Genomic DNA, 12,077 nt, shown 5'->3' on the forward strand with positions numbered 1-12,077 from the left:
ACCCTAGACTGGGGGTTCTGGTCATCTGGGTAGAGAATTGGAGGTTGCGCTCCGATGAGTCACGTGTTGGATCACGTGGTCTGGTAAAGTAAAGGGAATGAAGAAAAGAAAAATAAAAGACGTGCCATAACTGAGGAGCATTGTAACATCAGCTCCCGTCTAACATTTCTTGTCCCACAAGAAATATTGTAGTCTTTATCATCGTCGGGGGCAGTCTTGAACATAATGATCACCTCCACATCTGTAGCATGTTCGCCGGTCGGTTCGTGGTCCTTGTTCATGTGTACGTCCATCACAATAGGGATGACTGCGATGTGAAGAAGTCGATGCATGCGAGAAGGAGGGTTGCAATAGTGGGGATTGACCAGTAGGTACATGTGAACAAGGAGGGCGAGGTCGAACAGGAATTGGTTCTGGTGATGAACGAGGAGTGGATGCGGGTGCTCCATTGATGGTATATCCGAGGATGTGTCCGATGTCTTCATCCTCATGCTCCCTCCAGATTTCCTGCGCTGTACGAGTGACCGTACTGTGCATCAGAGACCAGACTTGGTCAACTCTGGTTCAGGCTCTACTCATTCTTTCCTCTGCCATGATAAGCTCTTGTCTGGCCGTCTGCATCCACTCGACCATTTCTAATGCTCGCTGCATAGAAACCACCCCTTGTTGATCTTGCGGGCAATTTCGTAGGGCAACGAGAATGTCTGTGAAGTTGATGGGAATGTGGATGGCTGATATCAGACATGTAGCAAATTCTTGTTCGTCTGATGCGTGACTGAGTTCGATTGATGGTGAGGGTGATGAAGCGCAGATAAAGGGTGTCTGTGTTCGAGAGGGTACTCCATTGACAAGTGTAGGTGATGCGAGGGTACCCATAATCATGGAAGCGACTTCAGCAAGTATGTTGTAAACAAGGTCGTCAATAGCAGAAGTGGGCATTGATGATACATCGTCTTCTCCTCCTTTTATACCTTTCAGTCATTAAGGGGATCACGGTTATCTGTAATGTGAAATAGAATGTCGTGGATGTGGGTGACCAATAGTACTTACCATCTCTGTAATACATAAGGTGATATGATCCAGTGCACTAATGTGTATATAGACCAAGGCTATTAGACATCATGTAATACAAACTACCAGTAGGCTTGTATTACAGAAGGCCCCATTGTATTACTTGGCCTTCACCTGTTAGTAGGCTTGTATTACTTGGCCTTCGGCTCTGATCTGCCTATATTAGGACAGCTCCCGGCCCCAGTGCTGATGAAAACAGTTCCCAGGCCTATGGCATAGGGCGGCCTGATCACATGTTCGGCACAGGTTCAGCACGGGGTCGATCTCATCTAGAAAACATATACGAAGAGAACATCCTTATTGGGCATATGTCGGCCTGACTCTCATTTAGAAAACATATTTGAGGAGAAATTCCTTATTAGGCATATGTTTGAGAATTCGAAACATTCATTAAAAAGCCATTCTTTACCCTACGACATTACTACTGTTTCGCTCGCTTTGCCGCGCATGCTGGTGGGGTCTCAGACTTGCGTTTCGATGAAATAGATCCCGCTGTGATGTCAGAAGCCCCTGCCTCCAAATCTTGCACGATCCCCTCCAGCATCCATCGCACATCCGATAATGCCTCCGAGAACTGCCGCTGCTTGTTGTCATTGTCCAACACTGAAGCCCACCACCAGAGATACATCACGATCAAAAAAAATCCCAAATCACCTGCCTGCGCTATGGTACCCCATGTGCCCCATAATGCATCACGGTCTTGAGAGAATGGCCACTCACTGGCAGCCCTAGTGGCAGGCTGCAAGGCAGCCCACCACTCGTGAAATCCTACCCGCATTTCCGATGCTTTTCCCATGCCATGGGGTAGGCTGTTGAACTTGCGCCCGTAACCCATCCACGCACTGAGTGCGTCCGGCCTGTACTTGTAGATGTCCTTAGAGTAGCGAGCCTGTATGAATAGTTAGTATAATGGATGTGTCGCTTGCACGAACTCAGAACGCACCTTTTTTTTGGGGTAACCCGACCGATGTTCGAGCATGACGAGAAGAACTAGAATATCTTCCCACCCAGATACTCCCTTCAGCGTGCGCAGGTGACCAAGTGCCTTCTGCAGCCATGGTGGTAGCATGTCATCGTTGAGAACAGCAGGGGCACGCGCAGGGACAGGGTTGACAACGAACACTGGAATAGGGTCGACGACAAGGGCAGGGACTTGTGCGAGCACAGATGCAGAGACAGAGTCAACGTGCACAGAAGGGGCATGCGCGAGGACCAAGCCGACAGGCGCAGAGAGATGTGCGGGAACAGGGTCAACGCGCATGGCTGGGACATGGGCGGGGACAGGGTCAAGGACAGGTGCAGGGACATGGGTGGGAACAGGGTCGATGTGCACGGCCGGGACATGGGCGGGGACAGGGTCAACGACGGGTGCAGGGTCATGCGCGGGGACAGGGTCGATGTGCATGACTGGGACATGTGCAGGGACAGGGTCGAGGACAGGCGCAGGAAAATGCACGGGGACAGGGTCAACGATGGGGGCAGGGTCATGTGCGGGGATAAAGTCGACGGGCTGGCCAATGAGGCCTTTGGCCTCGGAACTAGTTGGCTCGATGTCAGAGGTGAGTCTGCTAGAGCGACGAGAGGCCGGAAGCCCTTTGACTTGCTGCTTCTGCAGTCCACCCTTCCTGCGCTGCTGCATGGGGAGTTCGAAGCCGTGCTCGGCAGACAGGTTACACAAGATCTCTCAATTGCGAGTGATGTTCGTGAGGCACTTATCCTCGAGCGATATACTGGGTGAACGAGACACCGGAGTTGCCGGCAGGGATGGCAAGGGACTGGAGCGATGAGGAGAGGGGGCTGGCGATGAGATTGTGGCAGACGCGGTGACCTGACCATCGGATGCGGACACCGAAGTGAGCATGGAGACAGACGCACTCGCTGAGATGGAAGACACAACCGAGGGGTTCACAGACACAGAGGCAGAGGCAGAGTTTCCCATTCGCGAGGATGTCGATGTTGCTGTAGCCACTACCATGGAGGTGCTGGATGATGCAGACTTGCTGACTAAGCCTCCTGCATCGCTGTTCACATTGGACATCGCAGTGGCCGACTCATCTTGGGAAATGAACACCACGGGGGTAGATGCATTGGCAGTAATGGGAGTGGGTAACACTACTTCGCGGTGAGCCTGAAGAGCTGGATATTGATGATGAGAACACGAATTTAAAAAAAATGGGCAGACTCACGAAAGCTGAGCTCGAGATACTGCCCAAAAGGTTTCGAGACGTCTTCGTCGAAGCTAGACAGGTGTTGCATAAAGTTTTTCTTGTACGTCTTCGTATGTGTTCCCATTCTAGAGAACAAGGTCAAGCGGCTGTAAATAAAGCAATAAGCAATAAGACTCACTGATCACATCTCAAATCACCTCCTCTCCTGGGCTCCGGACCTCCTACTAAAAAAATGCCTACCATGCCCATCTGACGCTGTATTTCGTCCAGCGTCATCTCCACAGTATGCCGCAGTGCGTCAATATTTCTATAAGGCAATAGATTAGTATAAATTCAAATGAGAAAAAAAAACTTACTGCTGCAGAAGTCTCGCGTGCGTGTTCGACTCGTCGAACTCCTCGTGATACTCCTGAATGGTCTTCTTCACCTCGGGGTCATCCTGCATGGCTTCGTACCGACTCTTTGCGTAGACACAGTGGTGGGAGAACTTCATAGAGTTGGTGATGATGGTGTTGGGTGGGAAGTCAAGGGCATCACATGAGAATGTGGCGTCCCAGTCATCCTTGAGGCGATCCCAGTATGTCAACATGTAAGCTTGCCAGTTCTCAGGCTTGCGCTTGACCTTCTGCTTCAGGGACAAGACTGCTGAGTGCCCCTTTCTCATCGTGGAAGCACGCGTGTGATTCTGGAACCAATCCTTCAATTGCTGATTGGGATGGTAAGTGCTTAACTGATGCCTCGTGATGATCGCTTACCGTCATGAGAACCTTCTGCTCAGAGGCGACGCGCTTCTTCTCCTCAGGACTGTCACCAGCGGGAGCACTCGGAGGTCACTGCTTTCCCCATTCGACCAAGATCTGACACTAGTAGGCAGCCCCAATGTATACAATATTCCCACGAAGTGCCAGCTTTATTGTGCACACAGTGGTCAGTATTGTATTGTACACAAAGTAACCAGATTGTGTACATTGTTGTACACATTAGTAACCAGATTGTACATTGTAAATGATATTGTAATTGTAAATGAAAAAGGGCAGATTGTATACAATTACAATTGTACAAAATAAACTACACTCAGCCAGAATTGAACCCTTGATCTCCCAGCACATGCTTATATAAGCACATGTGACATGCACATATTCAACTGAGCCATTTGTCCTTGTCTGTTTTGTAAACTCAATTCTATATAAGGCTATTGCCTCTACTAAAAAATGTTATAATGTTGTAATAAAGCTATAATAAAAATGAACTACATATTTGTAGATGGTTAGATCATCAGTAATAAGTAGAATGTAGTAGTTCTTACAAAACACTACAACATCTTGAGTAGAGGCAATAGCCTTATATAGAACTGAGTTTAGAAGACAGATAAGGACAAATGGTTCAGTTGGATATATGCATGTCACATGTGGTTATGTAAGCATGTGCCGGGAGGTCAAGGGTTCAATTCTGGCTGAGTGCAGTTTATTTTGTACAATTTTAATTGTATACAATCTGCCCTTCCTCATTTACAATTACAATATCATTTGCAATGTACAATCTGGTTACTAATGTGTACAACAATGTACACAATCTGGTTATAATGTGTACAATACAATACTGACCACTGCATGCACAATAAAGCTGGCACTTCGTGGGGATATTGTATACAAAAGTGCTGCTCACAACTGGATCTGGTCCCAGAAGAGGCTGAGTGTCGAGGCTTGTTGGTGCGAGAGAAAAGAAGGTATGTGGACGTTGAGAAGCTTGAGCTGATCATCAGAAGCTCAGGGCTTGCGGCCCATTGATGTTGCAGGCGGGCGGCTTCACACGAACTCTAAACGGACGCCTGCAATTGAATGGACGGAAAGTATAGGGATCATTGGGAATGATGGATCGGGGTCAGAAGAGATCGGTATTGGCATGCGACCATCTGATTCCTCGGCTAATCGATGCGGATCAGATATATAAATCGTCTCCCCATTTCTCTTCATCCTCATCGCTCTTTGTCCTCCTTCTCTCAGCTCTCACTTGCAAAGTAAGTTTTTACTTACTTTTCCTTTCGCTTACTTACTTTTTTTTTACCTTTTGTACAGATCTTTTCAAGTCGTAGCAGGGCGCAATGGTCAAGCTCGAGGTAAGTCGCATGTTGTCACTCGCCGCCTCTCTGCTCGTGTCACCGCTGCTGACGGCCGCCCTTTGCATGCGCGTGGTGTGAGATAGCCCGATCTTGAGGAGCCCTCACCTCCCAGTAGGCGGGGCGTCATTGCATCGGTGTGGGGATGGTTTTTCGGCAAAGGTACGCACACCATGCGCCAATGATACCATCACTGACTGTAGTACATACGTAGCTGAGGTGGAGCCCAAGCGGGAGGAGGATCTGTTGAGCCATTGCGACTCGCGGGCTATGCTGGTGCTCGCGATGGAGGGTACCCAGTTTAACGCATGCTGGGGCGCATGTCTGCTGAGAACGTGGAGCGTTCGTGGGCTGGTATGGGGCGTTCCGATGGAGAGAGAGTAGAGGCCATGTGGGCTAGTGTGCCTGTTCATGCGCCCGACCAGGTAGCTGCAGCTGTCGGTGTAGCACCGGTGCTGGTGTTGCAAGTGGACGCTGCCCCTCTCATTGCTGTCCTGCCAACTGGCGGTCCCACTGTGACAGTTGGAGTTGTGGTGCTGGCCGGTGCTGCGGGCGATGTTGGTCCTCCTTTGCAAACCACTACTCCCATTATGGGGCGTCGGTGGTACGCTGTCATGCAGGGTCTTGAGACCGGCGTGTTCGAAGGCTGGTAAGTGTTTCTGCGGCACGCTGTTGTGTTTACCCACCGACCATCACAACCACAGGACCGTCGTCCAGCCCCTCATCATTGGAGTGGCCGGCTCAGCTTTTGAGAAGGGTCCTTTGTACGAGGACACTTGGTGCAAGTTCCATGCAGTGGAGGCCCTCGACCGCGTCCAGTTGCTCACCGTACTGTAGGCTCGTCCCACTGAGCGTGGTATATCTGGCATTGGGTGGGGTGGCTGATCGTGTTGCTTGCATAGAATATTGTTGTCATACGACGTATCATTGTCGTGGCACAGAGCGCAATGAATTTTTGGTGCTCTTTTTGTTCACTGCATGATGTGCCATCGGTAGTATGAAAGTCTGGCAGTATTGGGCAGTATTTTATGTCCAACATGTTTCAGTGCGGGCGTAAAGTGCTGTACGATGTGTTCACAGTAGTGTAGGTCAAATATATTTCGTCACGGGCTATATGTGGTGTGCGAGGCGTTCGCAGTAGAGTAGCTCAAATATATTTCGTCGTGGGTTATATGTGGTATTGACCGTCAGTGAGTCATGCATTTAATGGACGAGTTGTTGAGTCTCGAATGCAGGGGATACCGCATGTATCTGTGCATTTTGGCCAGTGGCCAGCGGTGAATCTATATGATCTCAAAAATATATTTTTTGACACTACAATACTTGCGAGAAGTAGAAATGAGGTGTGAGGCAAGATTGTCAACTCACGTGAACTGCAGACAAGCGCGAGTCTGCAGTTGGTGTGAGTTGCAGGTACAAGTCACGTCACGTCTTGCCTTGACTTCTCACTGACTTCCCACTGCTCTGCCACACCTCTTCATCCACCATCAGCCTCACTACATCTTCCTTTCCACACTCTCTAGCCTACCATCTCCTTCTGCACCAAGCTTATTTTTTCTGGCTGCACAACTGCTGGCAATGGGCAAATGCCCGCGGACTTCAGCTGGCGGCAGGCGTTCAAAACGCCATCGAGTTGAAGTCCTCACCCTTGCCAATATCTTCAATACAGGGGACCCTGCACCTCAGCTAGCTACCATTCTCAACTACGATCTCTACTGCAATGCGAGCGGCAGCTCAGACATGCCTGGACCAAGTTGTCGAAGTATTATCAGTGGAAGCCCTGGACGACCACGATGTTGCCACAATTCAGATCGACGATGGTGACCCCGAGTGGGAGGACGACCTCATCAATGTCATTGAGCTGGAGGACTGGGGAGACATGAGACAAAAAGCGAGGAACAAGAAAAAGTCGTTGTCAGTAAGTCTCTGCATCACTAGTCCGCTTTTGCACTAATCATTGGATTGCAGGCAGGCCTTTGGTGCTGGCTGGCTTATCGTGAGATGTACCTTGAGGAGCTGATTTGACATGAAGGTTTAGGAGATGCGAGGGAGCTCAGAAACTGTGCGATCCACCACCGTGCGGCCGACATGCATTGCTCGGATTGCTTCCGGGGATCCTTGTACTGCAGCGAGTGCCTTCTGGAGCAGCACGCTCAGTTACCCCACCATTGAATACAGGTATGTCTCCTCGTTATTATAGCACTGGAATGGTGAATTCTTCGAGAAGATGAACCTTGACGCTCTGGGACTACGCGTCCAGCTAGGACACATGGATAGTGAATGCTACATGATGTAACGTGAGCCTGCGCGTTTCACTGTTGTGGACATCAGCAGTGTCCACCAAGTAAACATCGACTTCTGCCAGTGCGGGAACTCTCCCGGCGAGTATAACGACCGAGTACAGCTCTTGTGCATGGGATGGTATTCAGCTATGCCTGAATGCCCATGCATCACCTTCACCTTTGATTATCTCAACACATTCCACCTCCTCACACTGCAGGGCAAGATCAATTTGTACGATTATTACAAAGCAATCCTCCAGAAGACAGACAATGCGGCACTACAGAAACGAGTACTTACTGAGAGCTCCTTGCAAACCAGCTAACGCTCGATTGTCAGTATTGCTGGAACGAGGCCTCAATGGTGGTTCATCAGTGGCAGCATCTGAAGATGCTTAAGAGGGCTGAAAGAGGGCATGATCCTGCTGGTATTGAAGCCACGAAGGCCGGTGAGTGCGTGGTAGAGTGCCCTGCGTGTCTCCACCCCGGTATTAATCTCGAAGATGGCTGGGAAACCGAGTCCGAAGAGACCAGGTATGTCTTTGCATGACCATGTTGTCCCGGAATGACTAATCTGTTTTACCATCGCAGATGGGCCAATCGTAAGATTATCACCATCGATGCGTGCTTCTGCCTCAAGCTCAAGGAGTGCGGTTTCAAGGATCCTGAGCTAGGCTCCGGCTGGGTGTATTTTGTCATGGAGGATGCGTACCAGGATTATCTGAGAACGTGTAAGGATCAGCGTGAGGTCAGTGGAGCTATCACGCTCTCTAGCGTGGTGTAGCTAATAAATTGCATACCAGATCACGACGTGCGAGTCAGAGCTCAACGCTGTCAAGCAGGCCTACAGTAAAGGGACAAACAGTGGCCTCAGTGTGACCGGCGTTGTAGGCGTGAAGTGTGCATGCCATTGTTTCGTCCTTCCCAACAGTATTGGCGATCTACAGAAGGGGGAGAGGTACTTTCGCTCGACCCTCCATATTGTTACCTTTCTCATGCCACCATATTTACAGATATTGCAACGTCGACTACACCATCTTGTCGGCACTCAAAGTCAGCCGCAAGACACAAGAGCAAAAAGCTGTGCCCGACCTCGATTTTTCTTACAACATTGCATGCAACTGGTAGAAGAATTTCTACAAGCGGCTCGATGATATGCCCAATGATATGCAGATCCTCGATGCCGTCGATATGCATGCCATGATTCCTAAAGCCCACATCGAAGGCCATGGAGCAAAGTGTCGAACAACATGGTCCTTCAACTTCTTGCCTGGGGTAGGTTGCATGCATGGCGAGACAGTAGAGCAGGAGTGAGCACATATTGGTCAGGTCGGCATAAGCACACGTGAGATGGGTCCGGGGGCCCGACATTCAACACTGGATGACCACTGGAGCTCATGGAATTGGCGGAAGCTTGTCGATCTCAGTGAGTACCAGTTGCTCATCTTCGTACTCTCCTGCTAATGTCATGAACTCCAGATTCACACCTGTTGAAGCATCTCATTGAGGCCCTTCTCATGTCGAAGAAGCACTGCGAGATTGCAGAAAGATTCTCCTCAACATTCATGCCCACCACCATCATCAAGTGGCAGGAAATGATCGCAGACTGGAACGCGGACAAAATGCAGCCCGATCCATATGCGGAGCTGACTGCATGTAAGTTTGCGACTGCTGAAAGATATTATATGACTCACCTCATTCAACAGCCACAACCATGGTGACGATTCGCTTGGAGCTTGCGGAGGAAGAAGCGCTAGAGGCACTGCAGGGTGCACTACCTCTCCACGACCAGCTGACTGCAAGCAAATTCATTTGCCTTGGTCTCGAACTCGAAGACAGACAGAAAGTTTTTTTTTCCGGCTGCCTATTGGCGGGCATGTTAACTTATTGTTTGCTAACAGGCGCGTGCTGCGTGTCAAAGGTGAGGGAGTGCTCCGCAATCCATTAAAGAAGTCCACCTTGCAGGAGAAAAGGAACACCCTCACGTGGCATATCAAGACATGGATGGGATTCCAAGCTACATACATGCCCGTTGTCCCCATGTTCCGCAATACTGACACTCTCAACAAGACCGCAGCAGAAGAGAATCGAGTGACCCCCACAGAGCACCTCAAGTTGTACCTGCTGTCAGAGCTGGTGCAGCCAGAGCGAGCATCTGGCTGCAGGGCCGGCATCGCCAACAAGGAGCGTCAGTTTCGCATCACCAGTGGTGGCCACCATTGTATTACAATTGCCCACAACACTGGGCAGGCCATTGTGCACAACTCACCAGCCATTGTAATTGTAATAACACTGGGCACATTGTAATACAATGGCAATTACAATGCTGACCACATTGTAATTGGAAAAAGAAGTGTTCACAGTGAGAGTTGAACCCCTGACCTCATGGCCGGAGTTTTGCTTATATAAGCTACACAAGACACATGCTTTAACCACTACACTATTGGTGCTCGCTATTACTTCAGCCTCAATTGTAAATAATGAGTCTGTCCACTACAATATAATATACAAGCTTCTAATGCACATTTTAATATTATATCTAATACTATTACTTTAAAGAATTAGAAAAAGAGATAAACAAGTAAGAGAACATAAATAGACATTATAATAGTATTTAACAAAGAGTTAAGAAAGGAACAGTAACAAGTGTTAGTATTTGTAATAGAAGCTTGTATATTATATTGTAGTGGACAGACTCATCACAATTGAGGCTGAAGTAACAGCGAGCACCAATAGTGTAGTGGTTAAAGCATGTGTCTTGTGTAGCTTATATAAGCAAAACTCCGGCCATGAGGTCAGGGGTTCAACTTTCACTGTGAACACTTCTTTTTCCAATTACAATGTGGTCAGCATTGTAATTGCCATTGTATTACAATGTGCCCAGTGTTATTACAATTACAATGGCTGGTGAGTTGTGCACAATGGCCTGCCCAGTGTTGTGGGCAATTGTAATACAATGGTGGGAACCACAGCTGTTCGCGTGGCCCAGATTGAAGACTCTCTCGAAGAGGCCCACTGCCTGCGTCACATCCATGCCGGTCTCCTCAGTAAGTACAGGGCTAATACCGCAGGTGCTGGCCAGCGCGTGAACACGAGATCGAAGACGACCATTCAAGCATTCAACCTCAAGATCGCCTTGGCTGTTGCGCGATATCACAATGCTCATTGTGCGCTTCTCGCTCTCAACCCAGATGGAGACTGGCAACTGCATTTTCACAAACTCACTGATGCCAATAATTGCGGTCCTGGAAAGGAGGAGGAGGAGGAAAAGAAGAAGAAGTCAAGGCGGGGTAAAGGACACTGTGAGCCGTCTTGGATCTGGCTGGTCCCATGACGTACGCCTACTGCAGAAACGCTGGCACCAACTACGGCACACGAAGAGGCTGTCCAAGAAAATCATGCTGTACCAGAAGAGGTCAATGATCACCTGCACGTAGAGTGGACAAAGACCATGGCCTGAGCAGCACGGTGGGAAGAGGAGGCCATGGTTCTCATCAGAAAGATGAAGAGGACACTCGGGTTCATGATGTGGAAGGCAGACTGGTGGGAGCATCATGCAGGAGATATGCCCAGTCGATATGACATACAGCGCGGACGTCGAGCATATGCATTGAGGCAAGCGGCAATTCGATGTCGACTCGCTCACAAGAGTGTGCAATGTTGGCATGCTTTCTTCCTCAAAGTCAGCATTGAACACAGCTGGATCTTGAAATACCTGCCTCTGAACTCTCCTGGCACCATCGCTCGTGGCTTGGACCAAGAAGACTCTTCCCCCACCAATGCTGCTCACCTCCATGTGACTCCCAATACCTCCTTCGCCATCGAGATCTCGGTGCTGGCCATCGTACCTGGCACGCAAGAGGAGATGGGCCGTGACCATGAACACCTCATGGACGACGATCACGATATCATCATGGACGACGCCGATACTCAGTCAGACTCTTCTGAGTCAGATTTCGCCGACGACGATGCGCAGGAGCTGGCCGGCCAGGAGGAGGAGTTCGACAGCTTCGATTCTGACTGAGTAATCATTGCATGTGTATTCTGGGGTGGTGAGTGTATTTCGCGAGACGACTGCATATGTTTTACGATATGTTTTATGATATGTTTTTTGCGAAGTTTTCATTATTATGCATTACCTGTATGGCATTATGCCTTGTTGACTAGTTCTATGTTCCCCTATGTTTACTATGCACTAACAGACTGGAATTTTGCAAAGGATCGGCCCCAACCCACCCCCACACCAACCCAGAAAATTTCTAACTGAATAAAAGAGGTGGGAATAACATACCTTATTTGGTCTGTACGGAGAGTGCCACCATATGCCGATGGGCCATGCCCGGCCCAGCCAGCTGTACAGAATTATTTTGGGCCCGGAGCCATTATACCGGAATAATCTGCCCGGTGCCGGTGTCAAAATAGGCCAAAGCCTTGTTTTACAAC

General features: G+C 49.3%; 6 protein-coding genes across 6 annotated transcripts; 5 read left to right on the plus strand and 1 right to left on the minus strand.

The window, feature by feature from the left end:
• Window positions 1-1,492: 1,492 nt before the first annotated feature.
• On the minus strand, window positions 1,493-4,000 carry SCP_1302880 (hypothetical protein; the record flags this gene model as incomplete). The annotated part of the gene is made up of 7 exons (XM_027763584.1): window positions 1,493-1,960; window positions 2,015-2,752; window positions 2,819-3,207; window positions 3,258-3,364; window positions 3,418-3,546; window positions 3,596-3,945; window positions 3,995-4,000. The coding sequence occupies 7 exons, from the start codon at window positions 3,998-4,000 to the stop codon at window positions 1,493-1,495; spliced, it is 2,187 nt and encodes a 728-aa protein (XP_027619385.1).
• A 1,340-nt stretch (window positions 4,001-5,340) lies between these two features.
• Window positions 5,341-6,192, plus strand: SCP_1302890 (hypothetical protein; the record flags this gene model as incomplete). Its single annotated transcript, XM_027763585.1, has 5 exons — window positions 5,341-5,355; window positions 5,442-5,517; window positions 5,570-5,709; window positions 5,781-6,004; window positions 6,060-6,192. The coding sequence occupies 5 exons, from the start codon at window positions 5,341-5,343 to the stop codon at window positions 6,190-6,192; spliced, it is 588 nt and encodes a 195-aa protein (XP_027619386.1).
• Window positions 6,193-7,075: 883 nt separating this feature from the next.
• Window positions 7,076-7,380, plus strand: SCP_1302900 (hypothetical protein; the record flags this gene model as incomplete). The annotated part of the gene is made up of 2 exons (XM_027763586.1): window positions 7,076-7,273; window positions 7,324-7,380. 2 exons carry the CDS (start codon window positions 7,076-7,078, stop codon window positions 7,378-7,380), a joined length of 255 nt encoding a protein of 84 aa, XP_027619387.1.
• Window positions 7,381-7,995: 615 nt separating this feature from the next.
• SCP_1302910 (hypothetical protein) lies at window positions 7,996-8,762 on the plus strand (the record flags this gene model as incomplete). The annotated part of the gene is made up of 4 exons (XM_027763587.1): window positions 7,996-8,168; window positions 8,226-8,382; window positions 8,438-8,592; window positions 8,648-8,762. The coding sequence occupies 4 exons, from the start codon at window positions 7,996-7,998 to the stop codon at window positions 8,760-8,762; spliced, it is 600 nt and encodes a 199-aa protein (XP_027619388.1).
• A 222-nt stretch (window positions 8,763-8,984) lies between these two features.
• Window positions 8,985-9,941, plus strand: SCP_1302920 (hypothetical protein; the record flags this gene model as incomplete). Its single annotated transcript, XM_027763588.1, has 4 exons — window positions 8,985-9,060; window positions 9,114-9,290; window positions 9,341-9,454; window positions 9,556-9,941. The coding sequence occupies 4 exons, from the start codon at window positions 8,985-8,987 to the stop codon at window positions 9,939-9,941; spliced, it is 753 nt and encodes a 250-aa protein (XP_027619389.1).
• Window positions 9,942-11,118: 1,177 nt separating this feature from the next.
• SCP_1302930 (hypothetical protein) lies at window positions 11,119-11,658 on the plus strand (the record flags this gene model as incomplete). The annotated part of the gene is made up of 1 exon (XM_027763589.1): window positions 11,119-11,658. One exon carries the CDS (start codon window positions 11,119-11,121, stop codon window positions 11,656-11,658), a length of 540 nt encoding a protein of 179 aa, XP_027619390.1.
• Between the last annotated feature and the right edge of the window lie 419 nt (window positions 11,659-12,077).

The sequence above is a fragment of the Sparassis crispa genome (genome assembly GCF_003851025.1).
Source record: "Sparassis crispa DNA, contig_000012F, whole genome shotgun sequence".
NCBI classification, from domain to species: Eukaryota; Fungi; Basidiomycota; class Agaricomycetes; order Polyporales; family Sparassidaceae; genus Sparassis; species Sparassis crispa.